Source organism: Grus americana, chromosome 31 (assembly GCF_028858705.1).
Source record: "Grus americana isolate bGruAme1 chromosome 31, bGruAme1.mat, whole genome shotgun sequence".
In the NCBI taxonomy this organism is placed as follows: Eukaryota; Metazoa; Chordata; class Aves; order Gruiformes; family Gruidae; genus Grus; species Grus americana.
This window is the reverse complement of record NC_072882.1, coordinates 1,036,720-1,054,018: the sequence shown is the minus strand read 5'-3', so window position 1 is coordinate 1,054,018 and position 17,299 is coordinate 1,036,720. Positions and strand designations below refer to the sequence as shown.

At 49.0% G+C, this 17,299-nt stretch overlaps 1 protein-coding gene across 1 annotated transcript; it reads right to left on the bottom strand.

Annotated features, from left to right (window-relative positions):
* Nucleotides 1-1,089: 1,089 nt before the first annotated feature.
* On the bottom strand, nucleotides 1,090-17,005 carry LOC129198095 (keratin, type II cytoskeletal 80-like). The gene is made up of 9 exons (XM_054807145.1): nucleotides 16,685-17,005; nucleotides 12,976-13,190; nucleotides 7,650-7,710; nucleotides 6,559-6,654; nucleotides 3,861-4,025; nucleotides 3,240-3,365; nucleotides 2,924-3,144; nucleotides 2,496-2,551; nucleotides 1,090-2,408 (listed from the first exon to the last, which is right to left on the bottom strand). Exons 1-9 carry the CDS (start codon nucleotides 17,003-17,005, stop codon nucleotides 2,218-2,220), a joined length of 1,452 nt encoding a protein of 483 aa, XP_054663120.1. The 3' UTR covers nucleotides 1,090-2,217.
* Nucleotides 17,006-17,299: the final 294 nt, after the last annotated feature.

Below are 17,299 nucleotides of genomic sequence, written 5' to 3'. Positions count from 1 at the left end.
CTGTCCCCCTTGCTCGCAGAGCCTGCCCCACCCTGCCTTCCAAGGACACCGGGCTGTTCAGAGCAATCCGTCATTTTCTGGGCCTCACACACCTTTGGTGTCGTGCAGCCTTGCACAAACCCAGCATTGTTCCTCCAGTTGGAAGGGCTTTCCTTGAAGGGCTCTGCTGGCTCCTGCCTCCAGGGGAAGCTCTGCTAAAGTGCTGTCTCCTGAGCTGGGAACAGCTTGAACACTTGGAGCTCACTTGTAGCCTCCCCCCCCATCCCTGCCAGTCTGAGAAACTGGATTTAACAGCTGGGGCTCTTTCTGCTGGCCTGGAGTGCCCTCCCCTCCTGCCCCTGTATCCCTTGAGCTGACCCTGAAAGCTCAGTGTTTCTCTCAGGTGTGCAGCAAACAGCAGAGCAGAGATGCTCCCCATCCCAGGTCCTCTAGCACCCCTGGGGGCCTCGTTCGTTTTGGATCTCCCAGCTAAGGCCCTGAAGAGGAATGTGTGTTTGAGCAAAGAACGCCAAGAAAGGCCCTGTGCTCTGGAAGGGCACCTCTGAAATGAGGGGCTGCATGAAAGTGTGGTTCCCCTGCACGGATCTGGGTCCCAGGTGCACGGATGTTCCCCTTTGCAGAGGTGCAGGGGCAATTTAGCAAGGAGAAGCTCTGTGTGGATGAGTACAGTGGTGGGAGCGTGGGTGGCCTGTGCAATAACCCTTCGTCTCCTGAAACATGCTTGAGCTTCTCTGTGATTCAAAGCCATGCGGGAGGCTGGTGGCAGGACAGCGGTGAGCTCCCCAAAGCCTTGGATGCTGGCTTTGCGTCTGCCCCTCCAGCCCTCTGTATTTCTCCCTGGGGATATGGACCAAACAAATTACCTGGGAAGCAATTTCAGCTTCATTTGCCTGCCGGAGTTTAGCCAGAGCCCTCAGCTGAGACCTGCTGGCAACTGGGGAAGAAACTAATGTTTCAGGTGGGCTGTGGTAAGAAATTTGGGAAAAAAAAACCCCACTACAGTGCTTTCCGTGTGACATTCAATACTTTATTATAACAGCTGTAACCCTGGAGAGCAGGTGTTCTGGTTACATAGATGCTATGGTAGTTGTCTATCCTAGAGAAATGTGGAAATACTGCGATGCACTCAGCAGAAATATGCAGAGAGACTATTAACAACTCCTGTGAACTCAAAATCTGGGAATTCAAGTGGGGCTGCATGGCAGCAGCTGAGGCCAGAGCCTGGCCTCATAAAGGAAAATACTGGAGGGCACCATCTATGTTAGTCTGTGCGTGAGGGCCACAGCAACGCCTGTGGTGAGGCCAGAACGTCCCTCCACCTTGCTCACAGGGGGACGTGGCATCTACGGAGTTGGCTCTGGTAGCTTCAGTGCGACATGGCTGGCATCAGCCAGGTAAGGTAAAAGCTGCTATGTAAGGTCAATAAATACAAAGTCCTGCTCGTGGTGGTTAAACAGGAACCAGCAAATATCCCATTTCTAGGACCTAGCACCACTGTGTGCAGAGTGCCTTTAGGCGAGACAGGCAGAGATGCTCTCCACTAAAGAGATGGCTTATGAAAATAAAAGTTCTGAGGAGTTTTAGATTTGGTGGCATAGGAAGGAATGAGGACTCCACCAAAAGGCAGTAAAATTAGTTGAATACCCTGAAGTGGCCAAGGATCCCCCAGTATAGCCAGCATGTTTGTCACCAGGTATGCAGATCCACCTGGCTCAGGTTGTTTGCCTGCATCTCCCCACCAGCTCAGTTTGGAAAGCTTGATGCTGCCTTCCTTTGAAAGCCACATCACTGAACGCCTCTCAGACACGCACAGAGCAGGGAGAGAATGATTTTGTAATACTGGTAAAATGGCTGGGCCGGTGGCTTCTGGCTGCTGCGTTAAAAGTTTGTGTCTGATACTTTCCCCGCTTGCCAAGTTTCCTGTAGGTAGATCTCAAAGGTTGTGAATGCAAATCCTCTGGGGAAACAGACCTAGGGAGGAAGATGTTGGCGTGGGTATTTGAATGGGGGAGTCTCTAAAATCCTGGGTTGGATTCTGCTCGTAACTGGTAACAGAGATGTTAACTGGGATGTTGCGAAGACAAAAGAGACAGCCTGGAGTGGATTCTCATCCTTTGTCCCTCGGACGTTGGCTTGAGTTCAGGAGAAAGTGCTTTGGCCTCGTTTGGCTACAGATGCCAACAGGTCTTGTGTTTATGCTGTGGGGCTCCGTTTCTCCTAGGAGCATTCTTCGGTGGGCAGGGAACTGAGCTTTGGCCGGCCACTGCTGATGAAGGTGTCTGCTGAGTTGTCACTGTGGCTTCTAGTGGGCAGCACCTTTGTGCTGCCTCCACTTGGCTTCACCTCACTGTTGGTGCTGCCTGTTCCTTGTGCAAAGAGCTTGGAGTTTCTCAAGGTGCTGGCAGAAACTGCAGGGTCGGGGGGAATGAAAGCAGGGAGGTTAGAAATGTTTTGTTCACACTCTGCTTCACCAAATTATACAACAAACCACTTACGGTGCTTTGGCCTGGAGTGGACGGCGCTGACGATTGTGGGTATCGGTTGCTCCATGCTGTGAACACAAGGACGGAGTGTGAGGATGCATATTAGTCTCTGCCATGCCAGAGGGATATAGAGGACTGGAGTTTGGCCCATGGGAGCTGAGCTGCATGGGTAGGGCCAAGTGCATGGTTGGGTCATGAAGGCTCAATCAACAGCATTTGGGCAAAGCATCATCTAGAGAAGTGCTGGAACCCTCTGATCTGTGGAGTCTAAGGAGAACTTCAGAGCAAGAAACGGGGCCGAACTGTATGGGTACTGCTGGGATTGGTTCTTTCTTTGATTAAACCTTCAATACCAGGCTCAAAGCTTGGGATGTCTGCTTTCTCCCTAGGTGTTTGGGTGCATCCCTTCCCCTCTTCAGGCACACAGAAGCCCAGCTTACCTGCTCTCCTCCCCTTCCATCAGCTTCCTGTAAGTGAGGATCTCCACATCCAGTGCCAGCTTGATGTTCATCAGCTCCTGATACTCTTTCACCAGGTGAGCCATGTCCTCCTTGCTCTTCTGCAGGGCTTCTTCTAGCTTGACTAGTTTGGCTTTGGCATCCTTGAGGGCCATCTCTCCGTGCTCCCCTGCTTCTTTGATATGCTCCTCTAAGTACAGGCACTGGTGGTGCAAAGGGAAAAGGGTGGTGGAGGCATTAGGTGTGTTGTAGGTTCAGACCTGTAGGTCAGAATTTTGTCACTCACCCCAGGACAAACCTGGCTTTTTTGGGACACGATGCAGGACCTCAGCTTCTGGATCTGTATGTTCAGGTCTGCGATCTCCCGTCGGCTGTCAAGGAGGTGACCCCCATAGGTGCTTGATTGGGTGCTTCCTTCACTCAACTGCAGGGGAGATGGAGGAGTTGGTTATCTGTGTGCCTCCTCTGCTGTAGCAAAGGACCCTGCAAGGATTCCCACTGCCCTTGAGGAGAAACACCTAACTGGGGAGAAATAGCAGCTGTGTGGAAGGATTTAGGGCTCATTCGCATATCCTCTTTTGGCTGTGCCAGGCATAGAGCACACTGTCTCTTGGTTAATCACGTTCTTGCTCTGGAGGAGCACCAGTGGAAGGTCATTTGCCTCTTAGGTGGCCAAGCTGCCACTGGGAAATGTGCTTGCCTTTCTCCATTGATGGTGTGGAGAGCCTAGAGCAATGAAACTCCTCACTTACACACCTGAGTGAGGAGGAGTTGATCTGGGTTAGCACCCTGTCCCTCCCTCCATTCCCAGGTGTAGTCTGTCCCTCCATCTTGCTGATTCCTCTAGTTTCTAGGCTGATCTCTCTCCCTGTTCTTTCCCTGCCTCTCCCCAGTATCAATCAGATAAGGAGACAAATACCTTTCTCCTGGTAAGTGCTTCAGCCTCCTCCCAGCTCCGAAGAGCCAGGGCTTCATACTGGGCCCTCACTTCTTCCACAATTCTGCTCAGATCAAGTTTGCATGCATTGTCAATTCCCAGTACAACAGAAATGTCCTTAATTTCTGTCAACAGCTCCTCGAGTTCCTTAATAGCGAAGAGAGAACAGGATTGAAATACCAAGTAGTCAACAAAGCTACAAGCCAGGAGTGAGCTGAACCCTGGCAGATCTACTGTGCTTAGCTCGGCAAAGTGTCTTCCACGTGCGGTGGTGGAGATGGTGAGATTTCCTAGGGTTTCAGTCTCTGCAGTTTGGAAGCTGGTATTATTTTCTCCCTAAAATCCAGACTCAGGCTAGAGTGTTGGTCTGGGACCTTTGGATACAATCTGAATCTGACAAAACAGTACATTTGTACTGCTTCAAGAGCAGGTTAACTGAACTGACTCTTCGATATCTACCAATATTCAGATAGTGGGCATATATCTCTTGGGCAAGAAATAGGGCAGCGTGACTCACTCTGCAGGCTGGTGGTGCTAGAAAGATATCTTTGCTGAGCTCTGCCTCAGTATCTAGAGAGACTGTGGCTGCCACTTCTGTTGTTATAGTCTGCTTTGTGTCTGGTAAAAGCAGGGAGAAACAGGACCCTTCTCTGAACACATCCATCCCTAGCAGACCTATTCTTCTCCCCAGAGCTACTCTCGTGTGCTGGGGGAACTCACGCCAGCACGGGGGAAGCAGGAACGTGCACACACAAGCTGCAGTATCACTGACTGGATATTTGCTCTTGATAGCTGACTGGGTCACAGCTTTAGGAGAAGGAGCCAAACAATGATGAATGCAGACTCCCCTCAGTGAACCTAAAAAGGACCCTTAATCCGTGCCTGTAAACTGCACTCCTGGGTGGTTTGTATCCAGGCAAGACATGACTTGATGTTGAGCAGATGGTGCACACATTCACTTGGCAGCTCCCCCCCAGCCTCAGACTGCTCCTGCAGGGGTGTCACTCCTATCGGTATCTGCAGTTGCTTCTGATTTACACCAGTGTTAAGAGAGCAACGTGCATCTCTCCCCATCTCTTACCTTTCATCTTGATGTTTTTGTTCTTCCCTTTTGTGCTGAGGGCTCTAATCTCTTTAGAGAAGCATTTGTATCCCTTGTTTGCCTTGCCTTCCCCTGACTGGGGAAACAAAGAGCACCCTGACATGGTGATTCATGAATAACAGGAAAATACCCCACCACTCTTCCAAAGAGCAGGATTATCAGTGTATTTTTTCCCACTGGTGTTTAATCCTTGAGCCTCTTTGTTAATCTTTGAGCAGGTTAAGAGCTATATGAGAAAATGTGTGTTTATTGCAAATACTTGAGCATCCTCTGCTGGGGCGGGGGGAGAAAACAAAAGAACCTAGTGGTTTATTAATGACGATTGAGGCTGGGATTTTCTTCTGATTCATACCAACATGCTGTGAGCAAAGCTGTCGAGCAAAGTTTTCCTCATTTGCCCTTTCCACTGGGTATGTGTGCCTGTACGTTGATGTCAGTCAAATCAACAGGTACAGGCGAGAAAATGACTAAACTGAAAACAAGCTATTCAGAGGAGAGGACAGAACAGAGAGAGAGGTGGAGGGTAATTTCTTTGTATAAAGCATGGGTTAAAAAAAAAAATACAGCCTTCTGCCAGGACAGCAGTGTGGAACCTGGAGGAAATCAGCTCAAGAAGATCCTCACAGCAGGATCTGATTTCCAGCTACCCCTGTGAATTGCCTTGCACCAGGAATAATCTTGTAATTCTAGAGAAAATAAGGCTTCATGGTTAGTTGCAGGTAGGGTATATGTTCTAATGCCGTTCTGATATTATGCACGTCCTTCTGTCTCTCTGTGCCTCAGTTTCCCCACAAGGAATGTTAACATTCCTTTGTCAAGCATTTTAATTGTTTGTATTGGTAGAATTCTGACAAATCATTAGTATTCCCAAAACACTGCCGAGCCTGCTTGGTAACATTTTACAGGCTCTGAGTAAGTGTCTGTAATCACTTCAGCCTGTTTGAGTAGATACAGGCATGCTGCAGCCCTTGGGTTTGTCTGAAGGGCTGCAGCCTCTGTGTCCTTCCCCCCTTGGTGAAATCATACCTGACTCTGCACTTCTCATTTAAGTGGAAATTGAGTATGTTGGATTGTGTTAGAGCATCCAGCACCTCACCCAGATTCACCAGAACTTGTCCTGTTTTGGTGTGAGCCCTTCCTCTGCATCCAAGTAGAGTAATATTCAGCTCGCTCATGACCTGGGGCACTTGGTCTCCAGGCAAATGCTGTCAGTGGGATTGGGAGCTGAGCTCAAAACCAGCCAGCTGGCAGCTCCCTGGGGGTTTCTGCCTGTCAGAGGGGAGACCTGCTGGAGCAGCCTCCCTGCAGTAGCTGAGGGGCAGAAGGAACATCCTGATCAAATTTAAAATGGAGCTAGTTTAGTTAAGGAAAGGGAATTGGCTCGTAAGCCCCTGCCTTAAGCCATCTAATAGTTGTCTGCAGCACCATGCACCTCCCCTGAACAAGCTCTCATTTTGGTGTAAATCCAGAACAGTGCCCCCTCTATAGTAGAACTGTCCACAAAAATGCCTTTTTTTTTTTTTTTTGCATAGCAGCTTGTGTGTGTGCCAGGGCCACTCTCCCGATGGCGTGTTTTACCTGCTCATAGATAGTTTTCTTCAAATCCATCAGCTCTTGGAGCCCGTTGAGTTTTACCTGCAGCTCAGTTCTGTGCAAGGAGCTCACATCTAAATCCTACAGGAGAAGGAAAGTGTATTAATCAATAGTTTGAGTTTGGAACAAGAAGTCTTTCCCACTGTCACCTCTCCCCCAGCAAGTGTCCTGGCAGGTGCTTTTGAAACTGCTCTACAAGTAGGGAGGTTCCTTTGTGGAGCTTTTTCCTCTGCAAGTTTCTTAGGGTGGTTTTTTTTTTTCTGGTGTGCACTTTGGTGGAAGTCTGAAATGAGGTAGGGTGGAGAAGGAAACGGGCAGGGCTGGTCCGTACCCACTCATCTTTTGTTCACCACAAAAAGCACGGGTTATTGAAAACTCTTGATGCCATCCACAAAAGTCACTAGAACTGCCCTTACTGGCTGCTGAGCGTGTCAGGGGAAAACATGCAATTAGCCATAATGATCGTTTGTGGAGAACATTTCCTCTGTCTAATAATAACCTGCATTCCTGCACCTTGGATTATTTTTTTTTTTAATGTAAAGGCTGTGCACAAAGCTTCCCATTTCAGCTGATACTCAAATGCAGCTACTTCTGGGGCGGGATGTTTAAACAGGGTGTGGCTATGCAATAGGAAACAAAAGCAAACACATTTATCAATTTCCAGCCTTTCCCAACCTATGATGTCATTCTGAGAGAAAGCATGCAAGAGAGGAGAGGTGTTGCCTCAGAGGGTCCTGGGGTGCAGACCCCTCCAGGCCAGGTCTGGCCGGTGCCATTGCAGTGTGGTTGGGTGCCAGCATGGTCACGCTGCCAAGAGCCGTGGGGCTTTTCTGTAACCACGAGTGGCCCAGGCTCACTTGTGCTTTGCTATTGAAATGGTGACAGTGTTCACCGCTCCGCTGTCCTCCTTAAGGCCTTCCTACCCCACAAAACATCTGTGGTACAAGGACTCAATCCAGAATTAGCCCTTGGCTACCTCTGGACTGTCTTAGCTGAGCCTGGACCATCTTGGCTTCTGTGACCATGCAGAACTAGTGTAGAGCCCGTCCAGATGAAGAGCTTCTCTTGCCACTGACCTTTTTGAGCTCCATGAAGGTGTATTCCATGCCACTACAGAGGCGAATTTCATCCTCATATCTAAGGAGAGTGAAAAAAGCAGTAAGGAATTGCCTGTGGTAAAAGCCTCTGGGATGCTTGAGGTTGCTGGCCCCAAAAAGCGTTGTTATCAAAGCTTTCAGCTTTTACTATGATGTCCCACCTTGACATACGCTAGACAGCAAGGAGAGATACCTCCTAGGTGTGGGCATCTTGGACAAGAGAGAGGATAACAAGCTGCCACATGCCAACTGCTCTGTAATAACATCGTGAGCGCTTTAAGTCTGAAGAGCCCCAGAGTAGAGAGGAGGTAGCTTTAATTCTAGTTTAATTTGAGGGCTAAGCAACCTCAGGTTACCTCATATTTGCCACAGAAAGAGAGAGTAGGCATGGAGAAGCGGGGTGTGGTGAGTTGTTCTCTGTGAAACCCAGTTGCATGCCCAAAGACTCCTAAATTTTCACCCTAAGCCTGCCTTTTCTGTTTCTTTCAGGTATCCTCAGCATTTAATTTCCAGAGTCCGAGAGTCTTCTCAAGGGAGAAAATTTTGGCTTGTGAAAATTCCGAGAATACTGGACTGGTGTCATAACTTATCCTAAACGTAGCTCAATTTGTGAAGTAACACAGGACCTGGCAAAGCAATTCATGGAAAACAGTGCCCACAGAGCAGAAGGTAACAAAAACCGGATGGGATAGGGAGGAGTCCTAATGGCTAAATATCCAGCAGAGGAACCAACCCCCGGGGTTTTAAAACAGGTTTGATAAGGCAGGACCAGGATAGCAAAGACTTAGTCCGGGGGCAAATGCATTTTTTGGTGGCCAGCAGCAGACATGAGAGGGTAGCCAGGGGAATACTCCAGGCTCTTGGGACGAGCATGTGGCTGGCCCTGATGTTGCTAAAAGCTGGTATCAGGCCAGGAAGCCCCGGGGTCTCTTTTGGGCCTGGTACGTGACCAGCAGCGGTTGGTTCGTTTGCCATGCAGGAGCATTGTGTGATGGGTGTTTGGTATCTCCCACTGTGCTGCTGGACACGGTCTGGGAGTACTGGCTCTACTGCTGAGACCAGAGCAGGTTGTGCTCAGGGAGGTCACAGCTTCCCTGCTTTTCCACGATACCTCAGGCTCCTCTTATCCTAATGCGCATATAGCGTTACTAGGCTGCGAATTAAACCTTTCAGTGCTACGTATAGATATCACCAAATTGATACGGGGAAGGCCTTTGGGACTGAGGTAAAATAGCATCTCCTAACAAAGTGGTGATGGTAAAATCGGGAACGACAGCCATATGCTGTTTGGTGGTCTGGTGCATTATCACTCCAGTTACTCTCGAGAGCCTTCCCTGCTGTTGTACAAACGTTTAGGAGAAAGACGAGCTGTGCCTAGGAGCAGAAGGAGGAGAAGGTATTGGGAATGCAGCACGGGGGATTGCGTTGCAGGGTGAGGGGGTAAGTCATGCTCAGGAGTTGACCTGAAATATCAAAACCAGCTCCCTGGAGCTGTTGCTTCCTCGACAGAGGGGGTAGTGAGGGCACGGAGGGGATGTGACGGTCACAGGCTCTACAGTTAGGCACTTGTAAGGTTCCTCTTGAGTACCCCCATGGTGTTAAGCTCACCCTCTCCTTGCCTGCCTTTATAAGGCCAGGTAGTGTGGCTAACGAGATTTACTGGTCTGGTTTCTCTGCTGTTTAGCTGGAATGTTAGCTATCCTGCCAGCATCTATGTGCCGAGCTTAATTACAGCCTGCCACTCTTCCTTCATCCTCATTGCATCTCAGCCCAATCCCAGTCTGTCCCAGCCTGCCAAAGCAGCTTCGCACATTGCCGGGTGCTGACATAATCTTGCATATTGAACAAACAACACTCCTGACTGAAAGAGAGCAGGCCCAGCCAGCCAAACGTGCTCACCGCACGGCTCCGGAGGGACCTGGCGGCCGGTAGATGATTCACATGGGGATGGAGCATTCCACAAACACATTACAGCATTTATCTCCTTAGAGATAATCCTCAAGCAGTCATGCATTAAGGCGTAAATCCATCCCATCTCGATTCATGCACTTAAGACACACTTGAGACAGGCGTCTGGTCGCCTTGGGCTCCTTCCATAGGCAGTGAAGCAAAATCAGAGGTGAACCAAATCTCAGGCAGGCTATGTTCCTCTCTGGATGTGCCTTCAAGACTGCTTTAGGGTGAAGATACAGTGGTGGGATGCATCTGAGCCTGGTGGCATGGAATTAAGTCAGTCTTCCTCTTGTGGAGCAAGGAAATGGGGCAGGAAGCGGCTGAAAACCAGCTGCAGAGGTTGAAGGTAGAGGGGTGTTGACTGTCTAGTCTTCAGGTGGCAAGATTTGACTAACACAATCCCTGGATCTTGGAAATGGATCCTCTAAAGGCTGTACGCCCTATATTTTCCGGCAGTATCTCCCCAATGCCGCACCAGAGTAGGTCAGCACATGCGAAAATTCCCTGCCTTCTCATTCAAATGGGTCTTTGTGTGTGCAAATCGCACATGTGGGGAGCGGAAGCAAACACTTGTGCAGATGTGCACCTCTGGACAGTCATCCCTATTCAGGTATGTTTCAGTATTTGATTTTTAGCTTGACTTCCTAAAGAAGCAGGGTTTGAGATCCTGTGCCAGCATCCTGCCACTTCCCTGTCCCTCTCTGTTCTTTTCTGCATTTGGAATTGCTGGTCAATGGCAACCTAATTTGAGAAGGAGATGCAAGCATCCCAGCTAGTTAAATCTCCTGTATGTTTTTGGAAAGCAATCCCTGGATAGAGAAGACAAACGAATTAGGGCCTTTTGGAGGGGCACTGACAGGCAGGTTTCACATCTTAAGTGATCTGTTGGGCAGCAGCCTGCTTGGGTGGTCACTGCGTGCACGGCGTGTTACCTCTGCAGTGCCGCAGCTTGGATGAGAACACAACCAGTTCAATTTGCCAGTGAAGTTATTAGCTTTTCCTCCCCCAAAAAATTTCCCTTGGGAAAAGAAACCTCCAGATGAGCTGGAAGCCTCCAAAATTTGCATGGTTTAGGCAGGCCATTTGCTCCAGAAAAACAACTGGGCTGAGGCAGCCTTCTCGAAGGCGGCACGCAGGACTCAACAGAGCCAGTGTGGGTTAGGACGGGGTTGGATTGCTGCCTGGGAGAAGGCTCGGCAGAAGCAGCAGTTCTCTCCTCGTGAATCACTAACCGCTGGGAGCAGCACAGTGGATTGTCACTGTCACAGAAATCCACCTGCACTGGTTTTAGGTATTAACAGCACCCAATGACAGGGTGGGTTTTACCTATTTGCTGCTTGGGTCACCCCTGGCAGCTCTTGTGCCTTGCAGCTCACAAATGGGAGAAAGCAGAAGGGAAAGGCTCTGCAAATGAAGGAGAAGTGCTTTGAGGAGCAGTGTCATTTCTGAAGTCTGTTTTCTCATGGCTGTGGAGTCCCACAAAGCGGGAACTCTTCTCAAGACTGATAGTTGTGCTATTCATAAGGTGGTACCCATTGTGGATTCTCCACTGTCTAATACTGCACATGTCCACACGTTGCGTCCTTTTCCTCTGTGGGTGTAGGGTGGGTCCCATCCTCTAGTCAGTCTTTTTTTTTTAATTTTGAGAGATGTAGCATCCCTATCATGTCTATCCTGTAGTCCAACTAGGTAGTAACTGTCCAGGAAAATCAAAAGGTAAGGGGAAACACACAGCCAGCCTGTTTGTGTAAGCACCTTTATCCTTCAGAAATCAGGCTGGGGAAAAAAGTGCCAGATGTATGCAATTAATGAGGCAATTACTGACTACAAATATGAGTACAGGCTGTGAGAGCAGGTAGGGGTGGCTGATCTGACATTTCTTCACTGGCCCAACCATTTTCCTATCTGGGTTTTCCTGACTGTCAGGGAATAAGCCAAGAAATATCTTTTATAACTGCAGGACCACAGAGCAAGTATTTCCTCAGGGAACTGCGAGGAAGACCATGTGCTCCAGAGAGGGATGACAGGTCTTAATCTTTATGGGGCAAGGAGTAAATGGCACAATCCATACTGGCCCCAGGCTCAGGGTTGCTACCTGGCAGCAAAGCAAGCATCGGTGAGCCCAAGTCTTGTAGTGAAGCCAACATTCAAATAAAGAGCAGGCAGACACCCACCACAAGGAATTTCGGGATTTCTAGGCACCTGGGTATCAGTGTGTCACTTCTTGAAGGATGCTGAGCATAATGATTTCAGCATAAGGACAAGAACCAAACTCCTAGCTCCTACTCCTGCTCTGCCACCAGCTCACTCTGTGAGCTTAAGACATATTAACGGAGACACAGCAATTAAATGTCTGTAAAGCAGAGGTATCAGTCTTTCCTCTAAGTTGCAGACACACTGAGTAGCTGGTTTAATCAAAGTCTTGCAAAGAGCTTTAAGATCCCTGGGCTAAACTCTCTGGAGAGGGCAGTTATTTATGCATCACCTCATACATCGGGAACAGGTTTGGGCTATTACTACAGTGATGTTTATCGGTGCCAGCGGAGGGGCAGTCCTTAGCATCGCTCTTCTGTCCTGACAGTGCCCGTACATGGGTCTGTGCTACAAATCAGCAGGGAAGACTCCAGAGATCTTGTGTAGGCAGATGGGTGTAACTGTAGGGGGAAGGTATCTAATTGTGGATTCATCTGTGGTATGCAAATGACACCGATAATAAGAAAAGCATTGTCGTCTTGAATGAGCCATGGCACATCTCAGATGCTTTTATCTGACGATCTCAAAGCTCTTGGCAAAAGCAGCAATAAGCACGTGGCAGCTGATCCTCCCTTAAACTTTCAGCTGCCTCAATATTTTCTGTCACGAGTTTTTCTGGGTAAAAGTCTGACTTTTTGGTCAAAGCAGAATTTTGCATTAAATGTTGTGGGGTGAAGGGGGAAAGGAAGGGGTGTTTGTTAGTACTAAGCAGCCTAGATCCATAAAAAGGTTTGGGAAGAAAGTTCTGGCTTGTGATAATAGTGTGGAGAATAAATATTTCTCTGGTTTAGTGGCTGTCGTTCCTGGTAATACTGTTCCCCAGAGCTGTTGCTGGCCTGAGGCATTTTGCAGATGCCCTGCACTCTTTGGTATTTCACTTTTTATGGCTTTTCTTTCATCTCTAGTTTATCAGGAAGAGGCTAGGATGCTAACTTCTAAAATACACAGTTCCGTGCGTGCCAGCCTAGGAATTTGTTCCTGGGAATACCAGGCTGTGTCTGTGTTAAATCAATCCCACGCTACTCTGTGCACAGACTTGAACCGATACCTCACAAACACATTCCCCCCCTTGTAATATCCAGCTAGGCTAGACACCTACTTGCTTCGAAAGTTATCCATGGTGCTCAGGACCTTTGTCAGCTCCGACTCGAGATTTTCCTGCTCGTAGTTCAGCGCCTTCATCTCTTGATTCATTTTGCTCATATATTGATCGTAGATGGCCTTGATGTCTGACTCTGAGTGGGAATTGTCTTGATCCTTCAGGAAGTTCCACCTTGTCGTCAGTATCTTGTTCTGTTGCTCCAAGCACTGGACCTGCAGAAGAGGTTTCAGAGACGTTAATAGCACCGACAGCCAAAAGCAAAGCTGGCTGCTCCTGGCAGGGCAGGCAGCCTTGACCTGGAGACCTTCAGAGCAGTGAGAAGCTGCTGGAATCAGCAGAGATCTCCAGGTAAGAGTGAGAAATCCCCTGAAGATCAGGCCCGAGGAGGGAGGGTTATAGGGACTTTTAGAGGTTTTACATGTTGCCTACTTATTAATTTCTTGATAGAACATGTTCACATCAAAATGAATGAGCATCTCTTAAGTCACTGAAAAATAAGCACTGTTCAATGCTGGTCCCCTTTGCCTCCAAACATACTGAAGTAAAGACTGAAAATCCATCACAGGTCATGCACATATGTCCAGGGTGAAGGGAAGTCTGATTTACTGCCTTGGAGTGGCCAGAACAAAGGTAACTCCTCTCAAATCTGTAGGGTTACACCATGGTAAAGTTTAAGTAATGAATCAGAGTCCTGGTTTGTATTGCAAAGCAACGTAGACGAGGCCTATGGGAACTCTGGAGAATAAGCAAAATAATTACAGACTCCACATGAGGTCTCTGTGTGTGTGTGCCTGTCTGCTTGAGAGAGGATACACTGCATTTTCATCCACCCACCGTTTGATGAATCTGGCACTCTTCTTTCCTAATATTCACAATCTTAACAGTAATGCTCAGTGTTTAACAGTTTTCATCTTCAAAGCTCTTGGCTAACTTAAATTAATTATCTAATTGCTACCTCTCTCTTACTGCTCTGTGAACAAAACCAAACTCCTTCAGTCACGTTTTGGCTGGTGATTTGTGAGTTGCCTCCGACAGAGCCCTCCACTCTGTCACGGAGATGATTCAATGCTGATACTACGCCCTGTGCGGTGTGAGCAGTGGGGTGCAGATGCTATCAGGCCTTGACCTTCTGCTTGGCCTTCAGCTTTGACTTTTTCTTGCTGTGGCCCCAAGCAGCATCAGCGCATTGAAGAGGTCGAGTTCCCAACTGCTGAGCGCTGCACAGATGCACATAGTGAGAGGCAGCGTCTTTTTGGGAAAGAACTCTGAACAGAGAGCAGCCAAGCAAAGCAAAAGCCCTGGGATACTCACAGTTTTCAGCAGACGGGATGCAAGTGTTGGGATCTTCCAGGTCTCACAGCTAAAGACCTAATCCTTTCTTCCCAATATCTTAACCCGTGGCCATCAGTAGTCCAGTCTGCTGACTGGCTGCTTTATCCTGGCACAAAACCAGAGTAGCACGCTGTGTGTGTGCGTGCGTGCATGTGTGAGGCTGAGAACAAGGAGGATGATGCAGCGGAGCCAGAAAGGGACATTGCAGGTGGCACAAGTAAGTGGACTCCGAGGCTACCAGGAGCCAACTGGGCCATTTACTCTCTCCATCTGAGGCATCTCATGGATTGTGATAGAGCTTCCCTCAGCGGGGCTGGGATCGACCTGGGGCACTGGCTGTAGGGAGCAGCCTCTCATTTTAAGGCAGCTTCCCCGTTTGCTGCTGGGACGGTAAATGATTGAATGTGTTGGCTGTTGTTCTAAGTCCATCTTTGACCCTCAAATCAAGTCTCAGTTCCTGACCTTGCTCCTAATCCTTAGTTGTTCTTCTTCCCCTCACTAACTCTTCGGTTTCTTCCCTGTTCCCAAACCATACCCATCCACTGGCCTGAACCGCTTACATACAGCGTCCGCCTTAGCAGAAATTCTTCCTTGCAAAGTCTTTTAACATGAGCTTTGCAACAGAAGGATCACCCAGATCCGGCCATGTTTCCTGGAAAATCATGCCCAAACACAGAAGTAGTGACCAAAGCTTGGTCCTTGGAGGCCTCTACCTCTCTGCTGCTCAGGCTAAGGCTTCAACCAGGGGCTCCATCACTTGGCCATTCCCTGTCTTCCACTTGGACATATCTGGATGGAAAATAAATACTAGCAGATCTGGAACAGCCTGCAGGAAAACCATCAGCAGCAAACTCCTACAGTTAGTGTGGTCAATTATCTAAGGAATTAGCTGCTCAGGCTTGAGACCATCTGAATTCCTGATTAAAAAGACAAGTTCTCTTTGACAAGGAAGTGTCATTACTTTCCTCTGGAATGAGGGCCCGAGGCAGATGGCTGAAGTTTGCCACTTGATGTACCACTTGAAGCTACAGCCTTCAAAGCTAAATGTAGCAGCTGCTAGCACTGAAGTCAAAGCCACTCAGCTAAGGTGGGGTGTTTGTATCTTCTGTCCATCAGCCCCCATAATGCACACTTATCAGCAGGCCACCAGATTGGGTTTATCAGGAAACCTGGAGGCTCTCTCACTTCTTCCATCCCTGTTTGCATGGAACAGGCTAGTGCATGTGATCTGGCTCACGTACATATTGTCACTGCCTGGTCTTGTCCCATCTCCCCTACCTCATCCTTTCTGCTGAGGTCTAGTTTATGCACAGGGCTAACATCTACAGAAACCCCTTTCGACCAGTCCTGCAGCACAACCCGCCTGGGTGATTTCTAAACCAGGGGTTCTCCAAATTCACATTGCCAGGATCCGTGCTTGGAAAAGCACGGACGTGGAGGCTGCCATGCCCCTCCATGCAGGGTCAAGCCCCCTCATACCAACGCACGCCTGTTTGCACACATAGGTGTGATTGGTTCACAACTATTCAGTTTGGATAGATGCTATGGGAGATGATTCCCCTGCCCTTCTTCCCAGTGTGAATTCAGGTCCTTAGAGAGGTAGAGTTAAAACAAGAAAAAAAAAAAATCCCAAGCCGTAGTAGCTTGGCATTGAGTGCCTGTATTGTAGACTGCAGTGAAGCAATCCTCCTAGGAGATTACCATCTGTTTACAGAGCACCAGGGCTTTGCAGAAACCTGCCTCGGCTAGATGAGTTGTTTTCCTTTGAGAAAACCTTCTGCCTTCTCATGGATCTTAAGAGATGAAAGCGACACTTTCTTGGCTAAGCACGCAACCCCTCGAAGTAAAAACCGCAGAGGAGGGAGGTGGGTGGGGGGTCTGCCTTGCCCACCACGTTGCTACAAAGGTGAATTTCCAGCTCTCTTTAGCAGTTGGAGAAGAATTTGAGCTGCTGCCTTAATTGGCGTCACCGCCCATGGCTGTTTGTCCACTGTGGGAGCCAAGGCCTGCTCTGTCCGGCACCGTGCCTCCACAGCCCTGCCTTTGCAGTTCGGGCAGGGCAGGGTCCTCGAGGGCAGAGCTGCCTGTCCTCCCCAGGGACCTGTGGGGTGACCGGCACAGCAAAGGAGATGCACAGGCTGCCTGATGCCGCTGACCACAGATGCGGCCCAGCTTCACCCAGAGATGATGCTAGCCCTTGTTAAAACAGATAGCACTGAAGGAATAACTAATTGGGTAATTAGCCTAATATTCAGAGCCTGGCAATGGTTAGCTGAAGGCCTTGATAAGTCTCCTGAGAGACTGGTTAGTGTCTGCTTGCCCACCACCATCCTTGTCCCCATGCTGTGCCATGGTCCTCAGTAGATCACCTTACCTTCTCAATTAGGGTCACGAACTGGTTGTTGAGCAGCTTGATATCCTCTTTTTCCTGCTGCCGCATGGCTTGGAAGTCAGGGTCGATATCGAGGTGCACAGGGGCCAGGAGTCTCCCATCAATGGAGAAGGAGGAGTAAGAGGAGCATCGGTATCCGCCATCTCCGTGGAGGCTGAGAGAGCCATTGCTGGCCACCCCGTTGGGACTGCAGCGGCCCAGGCGATCCGGGGACGTGCTGGCTGCTTTTCCTCTGCTCATCTTGCCTGACACCTCCCAAGAGGAGAGGGAGCCACTGGTGAAGGCTTTGCAAGGGTTAGTCATGCTCGGCTTGTGGCTCTGCAGCTCGAGGGGAGGGAAAGGGGGAGAAAAAAAAAAGAGATGAAGTTTTCTTGCTGCTGCTGCCTCAAAGGGAAGGAGAGTAGTGGCACGCTGAGGAGTTTGGTCGGCTTAATTCCTGTCTCCTCAGCTCGTGGGTTGGCTAATGAATTACAAGCACCTGTTCTCCTATGTTCATTAAACGGAGGAGGGTGTAACCGTTGATGTAATCCAGATCAACCTGTTGGCTTTTTTTTTTTTCTTCCCTCCTCTCTCTGTACCCTCCTTTCTTCAGGAGCT